The following is a 15,809-nucleotide window of genomic DNA, read 5'->3' on the forward strand; positions in this document are numbered from 1 at the left end:
GGTTAATTCGGACATTTTTTCCGGTCCCTAGAAATCCGAATTAACGAGCTTTTACTGTACGCTGAGTTGCTTAAGAAAGTCTGCAAGGTTTTCTTCGAGGTCCGGTTATTTTCTCGTTTTCGGCCCGCAGTAACTTTTCTTGATCGACGTGCAGCTTGAAGATATCCCATTGTGCTACTCACGGTCACAAGCCTCGCGCACACGAAAAAGACACGACGCAGCTATATTCAGTGTACAAAATAGCCTTCCCTTGTCGTGCACTTTCATAATCAAAATGGCTCATCACAATGTGAACTTCACTGGGGAACAGATACAACGCACGCGAACTACACTACTGTAATGCGAACTGACCACAAAATGTGCTCGGCCGCCATTATGCGATGGCGATGACAATGCACCTGACCCCTCTGACGGGAGTGCGCCGCAAACGTGGTTTCGGTTTTGTACTCGATTGTAATGCACTGACAATTTTTGTTCCCGTTGTCGCTTTTTCTTTATTAACGCGATAGCGTTAAAGAGCTCCTGTCGCAGAAATTCCGCTGTCGGCGTCGGCACCGTTGGTTGTGAGCGAAAAATCATCATCTTGTCCGTGATCGAAAAATCGAAAAAGCTGCAAATAAAATAAATAATAAAAATGTTGGGTCCGAGTTAAAATCGAACCCAGGCCGTCTGCGTGGCAAGCAGGTGTTCTACCACACAGCCACGCCTCTGCTTGGAGCTGCACTGAAAGTAACTTTGGTGCTTCCCAAAAATACGCGTCCTGTATACAGGTGTCACAGTACAAGATGTAATATGGCAGTAATATTGCGTGGTGCAAGCGTACATTGCCATCGGGCGTCACACCACGTCAATATCATAACGACTTGGTGGTTTAAAGACAGCCACCCATTACAAAAGACACACACATTACTGCACGTGACCACGTAGTGGGTGCATCGCAGCTTCGAAAAAGGTTCTCGCGCATAATTCGTCCTGGTTTAAAGCATGCTACCCACTACATAAGGCACACACCTTAGTGCGCGCATTCTGTTAAACACTCGTAGTGTTCGAAGTGCGCACTAGGGGCAGGATATTGCTATCGCATTCAACTCTTAAAGGCGAAGCTTAAGCGTCCCCCAATTTTTTTTTTCCTTCACTCCCCTTGCGTCAAGCTCTTGTGTTTTTCTGTTCCTCTTTGTACTCCAGCTGGGAAACCGAAGAACGGGAAGGAATACAAAAGGACACAATGGCTTGGGGGTCCAAGTTGTAAATCCCCCTACTCTTTTTGTTGCTTTCTTTGCTGATAAAGCCCACACCTCCCCCACCCACAGGCTAGGGGTAAGGGGGGGATACCGGCTTTATCCCCTGACCTCTTCTTCATTTATCTCGCGTCTTTGCTCCAGGAAGTGCTTCTTTGTTAATCTTTTTTGCTTTTTCTGGGTCGCCTGAATGCCCCACTAAGACTGCAGTGTTCGTTTCACAGAATCGCGAAAGTTCGTCTTAACAGAAGAGTACAGTTGGGCGGTTTGTCTTAAGCGAATTTTTTTTTTATTTTTTTTTTTGCATTGAGTCTATGGGAAATCAAACAAATGGTCCCGTGTTGTTCGGTATAAGTGAGAATTCGTCTTAACCGAGTTCGTCTTAACGGGAGTTCACTGTTCTTAAATTTAGATGTACGTTAAAGAACCCCAGGTGGTTGACATTTGCGGAGCTCTCCACTACGGCGTCACTCATAAGCATATCATGCTTTTGGGACGTTAAACCCCAAAAAATATTAATTATAGGTAAAGCTGCTTATGGCAGTATTATTGTTGGTGGTAAGAGGCTTGCTCGCACACTTGTTGGTGCAGGAGATATGTTTGTTTCATATGTAATTACAACGTGCAAGCAATTTTCAGATTCATTTTCTTTAAAATAAAACATATTCAAATGCGGCAGCACATCGGGCATGGTTGCGGGATAGCTTATGCGTCTACAACAATGCAAAAAAAGGCAGAAGTTGAGAGGAAGATGGCAGTTCGAAGAGATGAAAAATTTGTGAACACAGGGTGTCACTGGAGTCGACGTTTTGACAAGTGGGCTTGTCTTCTTCAAGGCTGAGTTGTAGCGCTGAAGAAGACAATTCCGCTTGTCGAAACGTCACCCCCCAGCGACACCCGGTGTACACGCGTTTTTCATCTCTACAACAATGCAAGCAAGGCAGAAGTTCAGGACAAAATGGAGGTTTGAAGAGACTATTATTCTCGAACGCGGGGTGTTGCTGGAGCCAATGTTGTAACGAGTGGTCTTGTCTTCTTCAAGGCAGCAATTGAAAAATACAAGACCACTTGTTGAAATGCTGGCTCCAGTGACATCCCGTGTTCGAGAATATACAGCAGTGCAAAGCAGTTATTGATGCCTACTGTTTGACTGCGTGCGTTGCTTTCACTATTGCAAATTTATTATTGCTGTAAATCAATTGATCGATCGCTGATCCTTCGATTTGTGCAGACTGTTCGTGTGTGGGTGGTGGGCACCAAGGAGTGCAAGCTGGAGCTCCGGGAGCACGACCACGTGGTGGAGTGCATTGCCTGGGCACCCGAGAGTGCCCACCCACACCTGGGCGGCAACGGCAGCGGAGACAGCAACCGGCGGCCGGCTGGCAGCGCTACGGGTAGGTCCCAGGGCACGGGACCCTTCCTGGCCTCGGGCTCGCGGGACAAGACCATCAAACTATGGGACGTCAGCACGGGCCTGGCCGTCTTCACCCTGGTGGGTGCTGCTCGTGCTTATCTCAATACAAAACTTTCTCTGTGGGAAGTAGGCTGTGGTTCCAGGAGCAGTTGGTGGTAGACGTGTGTGAATGTTTCAACTTCCGAATGTTTTTCTCATAGTGTTTGCTATTCCACTCAATTCGGCCTGAACTCTTACTCTCTGAAGTGTTCGAAGTTACAGAAAAGAAATGGTTTCAGCAGCTGAAAATCAAATCGTAGCACTTCTAATTAAATGATGTGCGTCAATGCAATTCTCCTCGCGAACTTTCATCCATCCAAAAGGTTGATGGTTGCCACAACAACTGGATGCTATATCAGCCAAGGGTAACTAAATTATTGCCCACCTGTTAGAAAGATTGCAGCGTAAAAGTGTGAAGAACAGCACCTGCTGAGCACATACATGTGGGCGCAGATCACTATGGCATGTGTTCTCAAACTGGTTTCTGTGGAATCGAAGGATTCCGTGAAGGGCATTTTAGGTTTCTGCAAGCGGTCAGAACGAATGCGACCCACTCCCATTTTACCTCCATTAGCACTTAATTTAATTTAGACAAGAAAATTTGCATTGCATTTTGTTTTGATCAAAGCCATCGCATGCCACATCTGCACACCGCAGGAGCCTGCGGGTAGCGAGAGACCCATGTGGTAGCAGCACTAAAGACTCGTCTAATCTTGCACGATTTGCACGATTTACGGAGCATGCTGAGCGCCGGTAATTCATGCTCACGGGCGCAGTCTTTAACATGCGCGCTAGAATCGTTTCAGTAATTCTGCAAGCCGAGATGCGGAAGATTATATTGGCTGTTCATACCGGTTCAAACGACATTAACAGGCACCTCAGCACTTCATTCGTGGCTCATGGTGCACCGGCATCCACGTGGAACAGTTCTCGTGCACGCTGAATTTCCACTGCGCTATGTTGGTTTTGCTATCAAACGCTCAACAAGTGCTTTGATACGCAGAAGAGGCATTGCTTCGTGCCAGCTGTGGGCTACGTGAGCATTTAGGCTCAGCCTGGTGTATTGATCGACGTCCAATTTGCAGGGTGACTGGCATGCCTTTTTCAGTTTTGTTTTGCAAAAATAAAACAGGCTTCTGTACACCCAGCACTTCGTTTGCGTGAACACATTGGTTATGGCGCGCGGTGCCTGAAGCATGCAGTGTATGGTCGGCGGGCACTTTATGAGATCCGCGGAGCAGTGGCGGCGGGGGTAGGTTGCAGAAGAATTGCAAGTCTATGTATTAATCGGGAGTTCCACATAAACAGCGATGGCCTTCAATACTAAAGATAACAGGCTAAAGCGGGCGGTGTTAATACAGTGGTCGTACGTCGATAAGCATCACCAGCTCCCCCAACCCTGCTGTCGATTGTCTTCGTGCTAAAGAAAAAAGAAAGTTAAGGGTTCCGCGGCACTGCCGGCAATTTTGAGAACCCCTGCACTATGAAAAGCCCAGGCCTGGTTGGCCTTGCAGTGCCTCCTTGGTACAGCTCGGACCACTTACAACATAACTGCTTGCAGTGCTAGACCGGCTATAATGCAGTTTTTTCTGACTCCCGTTTCCCCTCCCATAGAGCTCCAGGTATATGCACACTGCTTATTGTGCAATCCCCCGTGATGAAAGACTGGTTATAATGTGGTTGCCGGAAAATTCTCAAGGCAAGGGGATGAGCGCGCTTCTCAGTGGAAGTGTGCTGGCCGGGGAGAGAGCAGCAGTGGCGTAACGAAGGAGGAGGGGATGTGGAGTGAACCAACGAGCGGGGGGGGGGGGTGCCTAGGTGACGAAGGGAGCCTTTGTACTTTTTGCTCCGGCGCTTGTCATGCCTGTACCAGGAAAATACCGTATAAACGCGTGTAAGGGCGGCACTTTTTTTTTCAAGAAATGAGGGCCAATTTTCAGGGTGCGGCCCATACACGCGAGATATTTTTTTTTTTTAAGTAAAAATGCACCAGTTAGCGAACGAAGAGCGTTTATTGCAGTATTTGACATTTCTTGCGACATACGTGCTCAATCGTCGTCACTCGGCGAGTCCTTAGACTTGGAGTCCGAGATGAGATGGTGTGCTGCGAAGCGCCGTCACCCCACAAGCAGTCATCTTCCGTGCCATCCAAGCTGTTAGATATCCCGGCGACTTTAAAACTTCGGCACACAATGTCCGTCGACACCGATCTCCACGCAGATAGGATCCATCCAAGTACACTCGCCAAGGGTAGTCCCTTCACACGCAGCATGTCCGTTGTGAGTGCAAGACCATCATTCCGCACTTCAGTCACATAGCGGGGCAAGTCTTCTTCCAAATCGGGAAACTTGCACTGCTCTCCTCGGAAAGCGCGCTTAGTGCTGTTGGTGTTTCGCAAGGCTTCTTTTTGAGCACACCAATGTCGAACACACTTCTCGTCAACGTCGAATTTTCTGCCGGCGGCACGTTTCCCATGCTCGAGAGCATACTCGATCAACTTCAACTTATAGCCAGCAGTGTAGCTATTCAGGTACTTGCCCATCTTGCCAAAATGTGAACGCCGTGTGGAAAACAAGCTAGCACGAAGGTCATCGAACAGTGCAGAAAACTACAGCAAATGGCTGGCCGAACTGCACAAACCGAACAACGCGAACGCCATGCTAGCCATGCCAAAGTTGGTGATGCTAATGCCGATATGGATAGCGCCGATAGCACTCCTGCTTTAACCTTTAGTTGGCGGGTCTATGAATACTAATAAAAAATTTTTAGCCCACTTCACGAACATCTTAACACGAATAAAATCCATATACATACATACATACATATGTATATATATATATATATATATATATATATATATATACATGTATATACATATATATATATATACATGTATATACATGTATATATATATACATGTATATACATGTATATATACATATATATATATATATATATATATATATATATATATATATTGTAAGGAAGAAAAGACAGAGACAGCACCCTTGCTGCGGGCCGGCTGTTCTATTCTTCTAAGCTTCGTCCTTCTCTTCCTCTAGCCGCGTATGCGCCCGTGCCCGAGCGCCGCTGTCTTCATTACACTCGGCCACACTGCGAGCACGGTGTCCTGCCAAAAAATGACCCTTCACTGGCGGTGGTCGTTTCATCTCTAATAAACCATTCAGAGGTCCTGGGTCCTGAACCATCATAGAGACGCCGGCTTCTAGAGATACCGATGCTTCTGGCGGGCGGCATTGGCTGCCTCGCAGAGGCCGCTGACGGCCACGCTGCGACACTGCATGGCGAGCTGCCGAAATTCTCTCTGGCGGGCGGCATTGACTGTGCCTAGACGGTCGATCTTGTGTACGTGGTGACTTGTCTTGGCTAGCTGCTGAACATTCTGGGGGGCGGCATTGGCTGTGTCGCGGCGGTCGACCTCGGCCACGCAGCGACGGCGTAACATTCTTGCGCTTGTCTTGGATGACCTTCTTGCTCAACGGTGGCGTATTGGACACGTTGTACTTCATTTTTTCCATCCCTTGTAGGTCTCCAGTCATGTGCTGTGGGCCCTTCCCTTTCAGGACGTCTCCTGTGAGCATGTGAGGGTGCTTCTTGTTGTTTTTGAGCTCACGTTTTCTGTTCTCCTTTACCTCCACACCAAGAAAACATGGGCGTGTCCTGGGAGCTTCCCGATGGGTGTCTGTTGTTAACACGGCCACTCCTATTTTTTTATTTTCCCGTACAACAAGGCGATAGAGTGCGCCTTGAGTAGGTGACTGCTCTAGAAGCTGAGGAAGCGGCTCCAGTGAGTAGTCGAGCACGGCTATGGAAGCGATGGGTTCTTCCGGTGCCTTCACTGGAGGCGTGCCAAGAACAGGAGGAGCCGACATTTCCGCGTGTTCGAGCAACGTCGAATCTGAGGCCCGCTCCTCCAACCGCTCTGAATGAGGAGTGCTCTCGGCCTCCCTCCGTGATGGTATGGCGTCGGATACAGGCGCAGAGACTGAGACTAGCAGCGGTGTGCAGCACTTGGTTTCGACGTTTTTTGTAGAGCAGCCAGAGAAGCTATCTGTCGTGGGTCTTGAGGGCACCGATGGGTCATCAAGGCGGTGTCCCATGTGAGCTCGATCACCGACGGAGGGCAGATTCGTGGACACGCGAGCTGCATCATTGAGGTGGTGTGCCTCGCAACTCCCGTGTGTGGCATAGGCTCGGTCGGCAGGGAGGGGGTCGCACGCATGAAAAAGTGGACGAAAAACAGTAGTCAATCTTGCACACCACTGATTCCAGGATTGTTGTTTCACGCCTTCGTAGTTGTGCCATGCTTTGGCAGCATCACGAAGGCGGTCAATGGCCACGCACCATTTCTGTTGGTCCGGCCACGCCTCGCGAGCTCCAAGAGCGTTGACGGTGGCCGCCCAATTGTCGGCGTCGTCTTGGAAGCCGCGGAATTCCGGCAGTTCGCAGGGAGCCGGTGATGGTGCTACGGTAGGCGAAACTCCGGGGCATGACGACGCCAACCAGTCGAGTTGGTATGAGAGCTCCGTGAGGGCACACCGCAGCTCTCTGCGGCTCTCGGGTGAGCTCTCTTCATGGTCTTGCGAGGCGGCGGCGGCCAACGCGGCATTGAGCGAGTGCAGTGCTGGCAAGGCGGCAGGACACAGCACGGAGATTGGCGCTGCCAAGGCGTTCACAGTGACTCGGAGTCGCGCGATGGTGGCGGAAAGCTCGGCGGCGCTCTCGGGCGATCCGCGCGTGGTGCTTGTGGTGACGTCCGAGGAGTATGACACGATCAGCGTACTCACAGAGGAGGGACCCTTGTCCGAGGGAGCTTGGACAGGACCCCTAAGCGGCTCGGGTGCCGATGGAGTACTGAGTAAGCCGTTGTCGCTGCGGGAAGCGTGGATGGCATTCCCGGGGTCCTTGCCGTTGGAAGCGTCAACCGCGTTCCGAGGTAACCGGTACCCGTGCGATGGCTTGTCGTGAACTGGTACTGCGGCGTCGATGAAGGAGGCTTGAGCCGCCGCGGAGGCCTGGACGCCGTCCACGGACGGTGCCTGAAGCGCCGACAGATTGGCAGGTGGTGGCGAGGAGGCATGTACGCCGTCCCTGGGCGAGAGGAGCCCGTGCGCATTGTTGCCGCGAAGTAGCACGTCACCGGACAAGTAGTTCCCTGGAACCACAATGGAGGCCTGGACGCCGTCCCTGGTGGTGGGATGGGTGCTTGCCGCGGTGGTCTGCTTGCGGGTTCCATCAGCGAGGAAGCATGACGGCGTTCCTCTGGAAGACGCGTTGCCTCAAGCTAACAGCTGGGGTTCGCCGAAGCCTTTCGACGGCTGCGCCATTGTAAGGAAGAAAAGACAGAGACAGCACCCTTGCTGCGGGCCGGCTGTTCTATTCTTCTAAGCTTCGTCCTTCTCTTCCTCTAGCCGCGTATGCGCCCGTGCCCGAGCGCCGCTGTCTTCATTACAATATATATATATATATATATATATATATATATATATATATATATATTATATATACAGTCGAACCCATTTATAACGAACTCGAAAGTGTCGCGAAAAGTGGTCGTTATATCAGTAGTTCGTTGTATATGGACTCGCCCTTAAAAACGTGCGCTTAGCGGCCAAGCCGTTTTTTTTTGTGCACTTTTGTTAAAGTGCTAACAACCCCTTCAGTGACAAGCTAAGCCTTTTCGCGTCATCAAGCGACGCCCGCTGCGTGCTCAAGAGTGAATTAACCGCCTTTGCAATGAGCCGACACCGTTTCACCGAAGCGCGGTACCGCGACGTGGAGCCGATCCTCCCTGGCTAGTTGTGTGCAGCGCGTCGTCTACTCGGGTCGCGGAGTCACTGCCGGGCCGCTTGCTGTATGCCGTATGTGCGCGTTTGTACGTTCTTCGTGCTTGCTTCACTCCGGACCGTGCACGGGTGCGGCGACTAGCCTCTTCATTCAACGCGGCGAAAACAAGTATTTTCCAAGCAACGCGCACTTTACGTCTCCGCGATGCTCTCGCGGCCCTGCACGACGATGCACGGCGCACTTGAGTTGTCACCTAGTCAAACACTCAGTATACGCTCGCTGTCAGTGCATCGACGTTTCTCGGTGCCCGCGCCGCTCAACAACAGCGAGCTAATTTCGTTTCTACAAAGCGACGCGCATTTTAAAGCGGTCTCGCACGACGCGGCGGCGGCGAACTTGCGAACGGCAGCATGGCTAAGCATGGCGCGCTCGTACCGCCGTCAATCCGCGGTGTACGGCGTAGTACGCCACACACGCAGCCGAGCAGATATCTACAGATGACTGTGATAAGGTTGTAGGCTATAAGGCATAATGGCACAGTAAAGTTTCGATGGTCCTTCGTCGTCGTCGATCACGGAGATCTTCGTTGATGATCGGCAGCGATGATGCATTCACACGTAGGCAGCAGTGGTGGTTAGATGAATTTAGTAGTTTATGTGAACGTAAAATAATGGATACAACTGAGCTAGAAATATACAAGAGATTAAACAGGAATAACACACAGTCTCACTCTTCTACTTATTGAAGAAGTTAGAGCCCAGACTGTCTTACGTTGCGTTCGCCGCTAGCCTCACTGATCTATCAACACATGATTTCAGCCCAGGCTAGCCTTACGTACATAGTACGGAGCCTCACCGATCTATCAGCAACGCTGATTACAGCCCAGACTGTCCTGCCGTACTCGTGCAGCTCGATATCTCCTGCCAAGAACAAAGAAAATGGGCGGTGGCCGCTCTTTGTCCATCCCTTGACCACGGAGGCCAACCAGAGCGTAAGTATTTCTTGGCCCCCCGCCCACCGGGCAGGGCCTAAACGGAAAGCCCAGATATTCCGAGAAACACTGCTTTCCTCCTTTCTCTTCCACGCGTGTTCATTCACGGTGTCAGGAGCCAACACCACGTGCGCAGAATTTATCGCTTACACATTCCACTCCTCGGCCAGCAAGCAGACCGTCGCCTGCGACTCGGCGCGAACATGACACCACAGGGGGTATTCTGCAGTGTGTCCCCGTGGCCGGCAGATGCCTTCAAACAGCGCGGCCAGCGCCTCGGACCCAGTCCGTGTTTTGACCGGAATTCCTGGAGCTCGAAAACCAGGCCGCCGCGGCTCTGGGCCAGATGTGACGTCCAAACGGGAGGCAGCACGCACTTGCCCGCATGGCGCCACCGCAGACGGCTCGTCCGTCCTGAACGCTCCCGAACACAGCGGGAGACGGCGCAGACCCCTCTCGGCCTTCCGCGAACTCGCGGTTCATTCCTTGGCGCGAAAACCGCAGCCACCATCGGCGTGCTAGCTAAAGGGCCTCTGCCCTCTCTCCTTAACGGCTCGCAGCCATAGAGCGACCTTACACGCCCCTCCTAAAGAGTATACTGGGCTCTAAACGTGCTCAGCTATACTACAAATTAAACAAAGGCCGCGGAAGCATTACGTCCGGGCTCCATGAAAAATTATTTACAGATCCATGAAAAGCAGCCCTTTCGTGCGGAATAACGCTGAGAATGATCCACTCAATAAAGCATACATGTAAAATGGGCTATACAGGCAAGGTAACACGACATATTTCATTTCACTATAAAGCACAACACTCGCAAAGAAACAAAAAAGAAATCTAGTATGCACGTGGCACAAGCGCTCTAGATACAGCTACATATATCTACAAAGAGTCCAATGCACCACGAAGAGTACCGTGCAGTTCTATAGTTCAGCACACACCACACTTGAGGTGAACGGGAACATTCACGCCCGTCCAAGCTAGCATGGCTCGTTATTGAGCTGGCTCCCATGAGCCATTCTGAAGCCTTGACAGTGCATCCGCATTGGCATTATGCGCGCCTTTCCGATGGCGCACCGTGACATTGTATCGCTGCAATGAAAGTGCCCACCTAGCTAGCTTTGCTCCCTGCGGAGTGCTGGTGGTCAGGTAGGACAGAGGGTTATGATCAGAGACCACATTCACCACTGCTCCAAAGAGCCAATAGTCAAATTTCTTGAGCGCCCATATTATCGCAAACGCCTCCCTTTCTATCGTTGACCAGCGCCCCTGTGTCGGGTTAAATCGATGGCTAGCGAACGCTATTGGCTTTTCTTTCCCGTCTGCCGACATTTGAGCCAAACAGGCTCCGGCTGCCGTGGCCGACGCATCCTTGAAGAGCCAATATGGCTGATGAGGGTCAGGAGTGTTCATGGCGACAGCCTGGCACAACGACGTCTTTAAGCTATCGAACGCCTCCTGGGCATCTTCTCCCCATGGGATTTCATTTGGCACCCCCCGCCTAGTTAACGCTGTGAGCGGGCCCGCGACGTCCGCGTAGTTCGACACATACTCGCGGTAATACCCACAAAGCCCCAAGAGGCTTCTCACTTCCTTCTTTGTGCGCGGCGGTACAAGGCCTTTGATAGCAGCTATCTTTTCTGGGTCTGGGCCGTGAGTTCCCGAGCCAACCACATGTCCTAGATAACGGATATGTGTCTGCGCTACCTGGCATTTTTCAGAGCTTGCCCTCAGACCGGCATCACCAAGAATCCTAAGCACGGTGTCCACATGGCGAAGGTGTTCCTCCCATGTGTCTGAAAAAATTGCTATATCATCAAGGTACGCTGATGCATAAGCCTGGTGTGCTGACAGCAATGCATTAACCATCCGCTGAAAGGTAGCTGCTGAGTTCTTCAAACCGAAGGGCATTACCCTCCACGCGTACTGCCCATCGTGTGTCACGAACGCCGTGAGATATTCACTTTGGGGATCCATTGGCACCTGCCAGTACCCTCTCCTGAGGTCAACTACAGTTATGAAATTTGCGCGCCCCACTCTGAAAATTAGCTCTCGCGGATTAGTCATTGGAAAGGCATCCACGCGCGTGACAGCATTCAACGTCCTATAATCAATGCACATGCGCATTGACCCGTCTTTCTTACCCACACACACAACCGGGTGTGCGAATTCACTTTCCACTGGGTATATGAGCCCCAGATCAAGAAGTTCTTCAACCTGCCGACTAACCTCTTTCTTTAACAGCTCTGGAACTCGGTAAGGGAATGTCCTTTTGGGCTTACAACTCTCCTCCAACTCAATACGATGCCGACCTACCTGAGCCATCCCAGGCTTTCCATCAAAAACACAGCGATGTTTCTGAAATACCCTCTCAATCTCCTTCCGCGCGTCAGGACGCAAGTGATCCAGCTTTTCGGGGGGTATCACACTCTCTCTATCTGCAGTAGGCAGCGCCTGTGGCGCGTACTCCACGTCACCAAACTCTTCGTCCTCCTCGAAGACCACCCCAACGTGGCTTACTCTAGCATAGTAGGGCCTGAGCCGATTTTCATGTACCACCGAGGACTTTCCGTCATTCATTTGTAGGCGATAAGAGTGTTCCCGCTCTTTACCTGTTATCGTGAACGGCCCCAACCACCTGGCCGCCATCTTTGTTGCCCTAGCTGTATCAAATAGCAGCACTTGGTCTCCAACATTAAATTCTTTACTTCGCGCCCTCCTATTGTACACTTCAGCATATCTGCCCTGGTGTGCAGTGCTTGTCAACTCTGCTACGCTCGCGGCAAGATCTAGTTGCTCACGCAGTTGTTGCAAATACTTCGATGGTTTCTCTCTTAGAGTTGCCGGCGCAATTACTTCACCCGTCCAGGTCTGTTGCAAAATTGATAGAGGCCCGGTCGGGTTTCTGCCATACAACAGCCTGAATGGCGACACCCCTGTGGTGTCATGTGGCACTTCGCGGTACGCCCACAGCACAAATGGGACAAGCTTGTCCCAATTCTTTTGGTCACGTTCTATTACATGATACAGCATATTTTTGAGAACCCTGTTCCATCTTTCCACCACGCCATTGCTCTCGGGGTGTTCAGGGGTGGAAAACCTTGGTGAACAGCCCAATTTTTCCAACATCAGCTGTGTCATTTGTGACTTAAAGTTTGTGCCCTGATCAGAACAGACCATTTCCGGAACACCGGTGCGACTAAAAATTTCCAGTAATGCCTCGCATGTGGCCTTTGCAGTCAACGATCGGAGTGGCACCACCTCAGGCCATCTAGTGCAAAGATCAACGAGGCACAGGGCATATCTGTGGCCTCTCGCCGACGGCACATCGATAGGGCCGATGACATCTACATTAACCACCTGGAATGGGTGTTCCGGCCGCGTGAGTGGCGTAATGGGTATCTTGTCACTTTGCCTTCTATCAGACCGCGTCTGGCACTGATGGCATGTCTTACAATGCTCAACAATATCCCTTTCCATTCCTGGCCAAAAGAAACTATACTTTATGCGTTGCCTGGTCTTTTTCGACCCCAAGTGTCCCCCCCATAAGGACTCATGCGCCAGCTCCAACACCTCGCTGCGCCTTTCAACCGGCAGGACTAACTGTCTGACCTTGACTCCCGCTAAAGAGTCCCGATGGTATAAGAGCCCGTCTGCCACAAACATGCCAGCTTTCTTTTTTCTTGCATCCTCCCATGACCTTCGAAGACTATCATCTGAAAGCTGCTCAGCTCTAAATTGCTCTCGCTGATTAGTGACCTGATCGGCAAAAGCGGGACCACTTTCTCCCGATTCTTGAACCTCATCAACCGTTTCACCACGGCCACAGTTTAAAACTGCTGTATCGCTGTCTTTCATTTCACTTGATCGAAGTCCCACTGCACTGACGACATGCGTAACACTTTCCCGTTCACTCCCATTGTCTTCTTGTGCATGCAGTAACTCCCAATCCTCTTTTGACAGCAGACAGTTAACTCCATCCGCGAGCTGGTCAGTAATAGCACACACCAGATCAACCTTCTGTGGTTGTCCCACCCCTCCCGGGTAGTTTAAAGCTATTGGCAATGTAGCCAAAGTTGCTTGGATGGTTTTTCCAAACGCCGACTGGAGCCTTACTGCGCCCGATGAATCCTTTACCCTTTGCGGAAGTATCCCTTCACGTATCACCGTTATTTCACTGCCTGTGTCCAGCACAGCTTCAGTAGTTATGCCACCGCACGTGATCGGGATAAGTTCCAGTTTCGACCGGCCCGAGCCAGCACTTCGCTCGAATACTTCCACCCTCGCACTCAGCACCCTTTCCTGCTCGGGTGGCGGTAACTTACCAACAATGGCGACATTGTGGACTCTCTGTTTAGGCACAGTGGTCAACTTCGCCTGCTGCTCCTTACTTGAGGCCTGAGAACAATCCCTAGCCACGTGACCCTGACCGCGACAAATGTAGCACCTTACATTGGCCTTTTCTATGCCGGTCTGCCTGGCTAACGGCGGAGCAGTTGGCACTCCAACCGTCTTAGTTGCTCGACCCTTTCCTTTCGCCTGTTCAAAAGTCTCGAGAACTTTAGCAACCTCTACAGGTTTGAACCACTTTTCGCCCTCCCGCAAAAGAACATACTCTAGACCTTCCGGGCCCAAACTCGCCTTCATTCGGTCAGCGACCATTAGCTCAGCAACCGCTTCCTTAGTATCCGCATTACGAGATTGCAGGTAATACGCGAAGTACGTTCTGGCCCGAGAAGCGAACTGAGCCCATGTTTCCTCTCTTTTCTTCGTCACCTTTTGAAACCTGTCTAAGTACTCAGCTGGGGTGAGCTTAAGTTCATTTAGTACCGCACGTTTCACGATCTCATAATCCACACACTCCTCTTCACTCAAGCTACACAGCATATAGCGGACTCGCTCAGACAGCGCAGGCATTATCAAGTGTACTCGGTTCTCTTCCGGTACCTGGAAGGATGAAAACAGTTTTTCCACCTCATCGAACCACATCGGGACATCCGCGTCGCACGGCAACCTGTATGCCTTCAGCATCTTAGCGCATTGTGCTACTCCGTCAATGCCGGTATGGCGGCGGTCGTTCGTTCCCGACATCGAAGGCGACCTACTCGATTGCTCAATCTCTGCTCTGCGTAGGGCTACGCGTTCACATTCAAGCTGTAGGCGTACTTTTTCGAGCTCGAGCTGCAGGCATCGTACTGCCATTCCCTCTGGATCTGACCTATCCGGATCTTGTAGAGCGCCTAGCGCCCCACTACCACCTCCGGTGACCGACTGCTCAGACTCAGTCTCTCTGAAACTCGGTAGCTCCTGCTGTCTCTGATCTTCTCTCTGCTCAGATGCACCATCCTCGCCCACACTAGACCCCACAGCGCTTGCCATTCTGCGCGTGATCATCTCTAGCCTCACAGAGCAACAGCCATGCCAACTTAGACAAAGCGTAAGGAATCCCGCTCACCCGTTTCTGCTGGGGGCCTCCGCTGTGGTTCGGCTCCCGACGACTTTCGATGGCGATGGGACTCGCTGGCACCTCCTTGCAGTCGGCGTCTCTGGCTCGATGGACACCTTGCAGTTGCTCTTCGTGTGGCTTGCCGATCCTGTCGGGCTGCGCCAGTAAAGTTTCGATGGTCCTTCGTCGTCGTCGATCACGGAGATCTTCGTTGATGATCGGCAGCGATGATGCATTCACACGTAGGCAGCAGTGGTGGTTAGATGAATTTAGTAGTTTATGTGAACGTAAAATAATGGATACAACTGAGCTAGAAATATACAAGAGATTAAACAGGAATAACACACAGTCTCACTCTTCTACTTATTGAAGAAGTTAGAGCCCAGACTGTCTTACGTTGCGTTCGCCGCTAGCCTCACTGATCTATCAACACATGATTTCAGCCCAGGCTAGCCTTACGTACATAGTACGGAGCCTCACCGATCTATCAGCAACGCTGATTACAGCCCAGACTGTCCTGCCGTACTCGTGCAGCTCGATATCTCCTGCCAAGAACAAAGAAAATGGGCGGTGGCCGCTCTTTGTCCATCCCTTGACCACGGAGGCCAACCAGAGCGTAAGTATTTCTTGGCCCCCCGCCCACCGGGCAGGGCCTAAACGGAAAGCCCAGATATTCCGAGAAACACTGCTTTCCTCCTTTCTCTTCCACGCGTGTTCATTCACGGTGTCAGGAGCCAACACCACGTGCGCAGAATTTATCGCTTACACATTCCACTCCTCGGCCAGCAAGCAGACCGTCGCCTGCGACTCGGCGCGAACATGACACCACAGGGGGTATTCTGCAGTGTGTCCCCGTGGCCGGCAGATGCCTTC

The 15,809-nt window shown here is 51.3% G+C and overlaps 1 protein-coding gene across 1 annotated transcript in view; it reads left to right on the forward strand.

The window, feature by feature from the left end:
- The window catches only part of LOC119390514 (lissencephaly-1 homolog), a 59,068-nt gene that overhangs the window by 32,243 nt on the left and 11,016 nt on the right, over positions 1-15,809 (forward strand). The window contains exon 10 of the mRNA XM_037658129.2: positions 2,470-2,730. Within this exon, the coding sequence (XP_037514057.1) occupies positions 2,470-2,730 (261 nt within the window). The remainder of the gene's footprint in view (positions 1-2,469; positions 2,731-15,809) is intronic.

Source organism: Rhipicephalus sanguineus, chromosome 4 (assembly GCF_013339695.2).
Source record: "Rhipicephalus sanguineus isolate Rsan-2018 chromosome 4, BIME_Rsan_1.4, whole genome shotgun sequence".
Classification (NCBI taxonomy): Eukaryota; Metazoa; Arthropoda; class Arachnida; order Ixodida; family Ixodidae; genus Rhipicephalus; species Rhipicephalus sanguineus.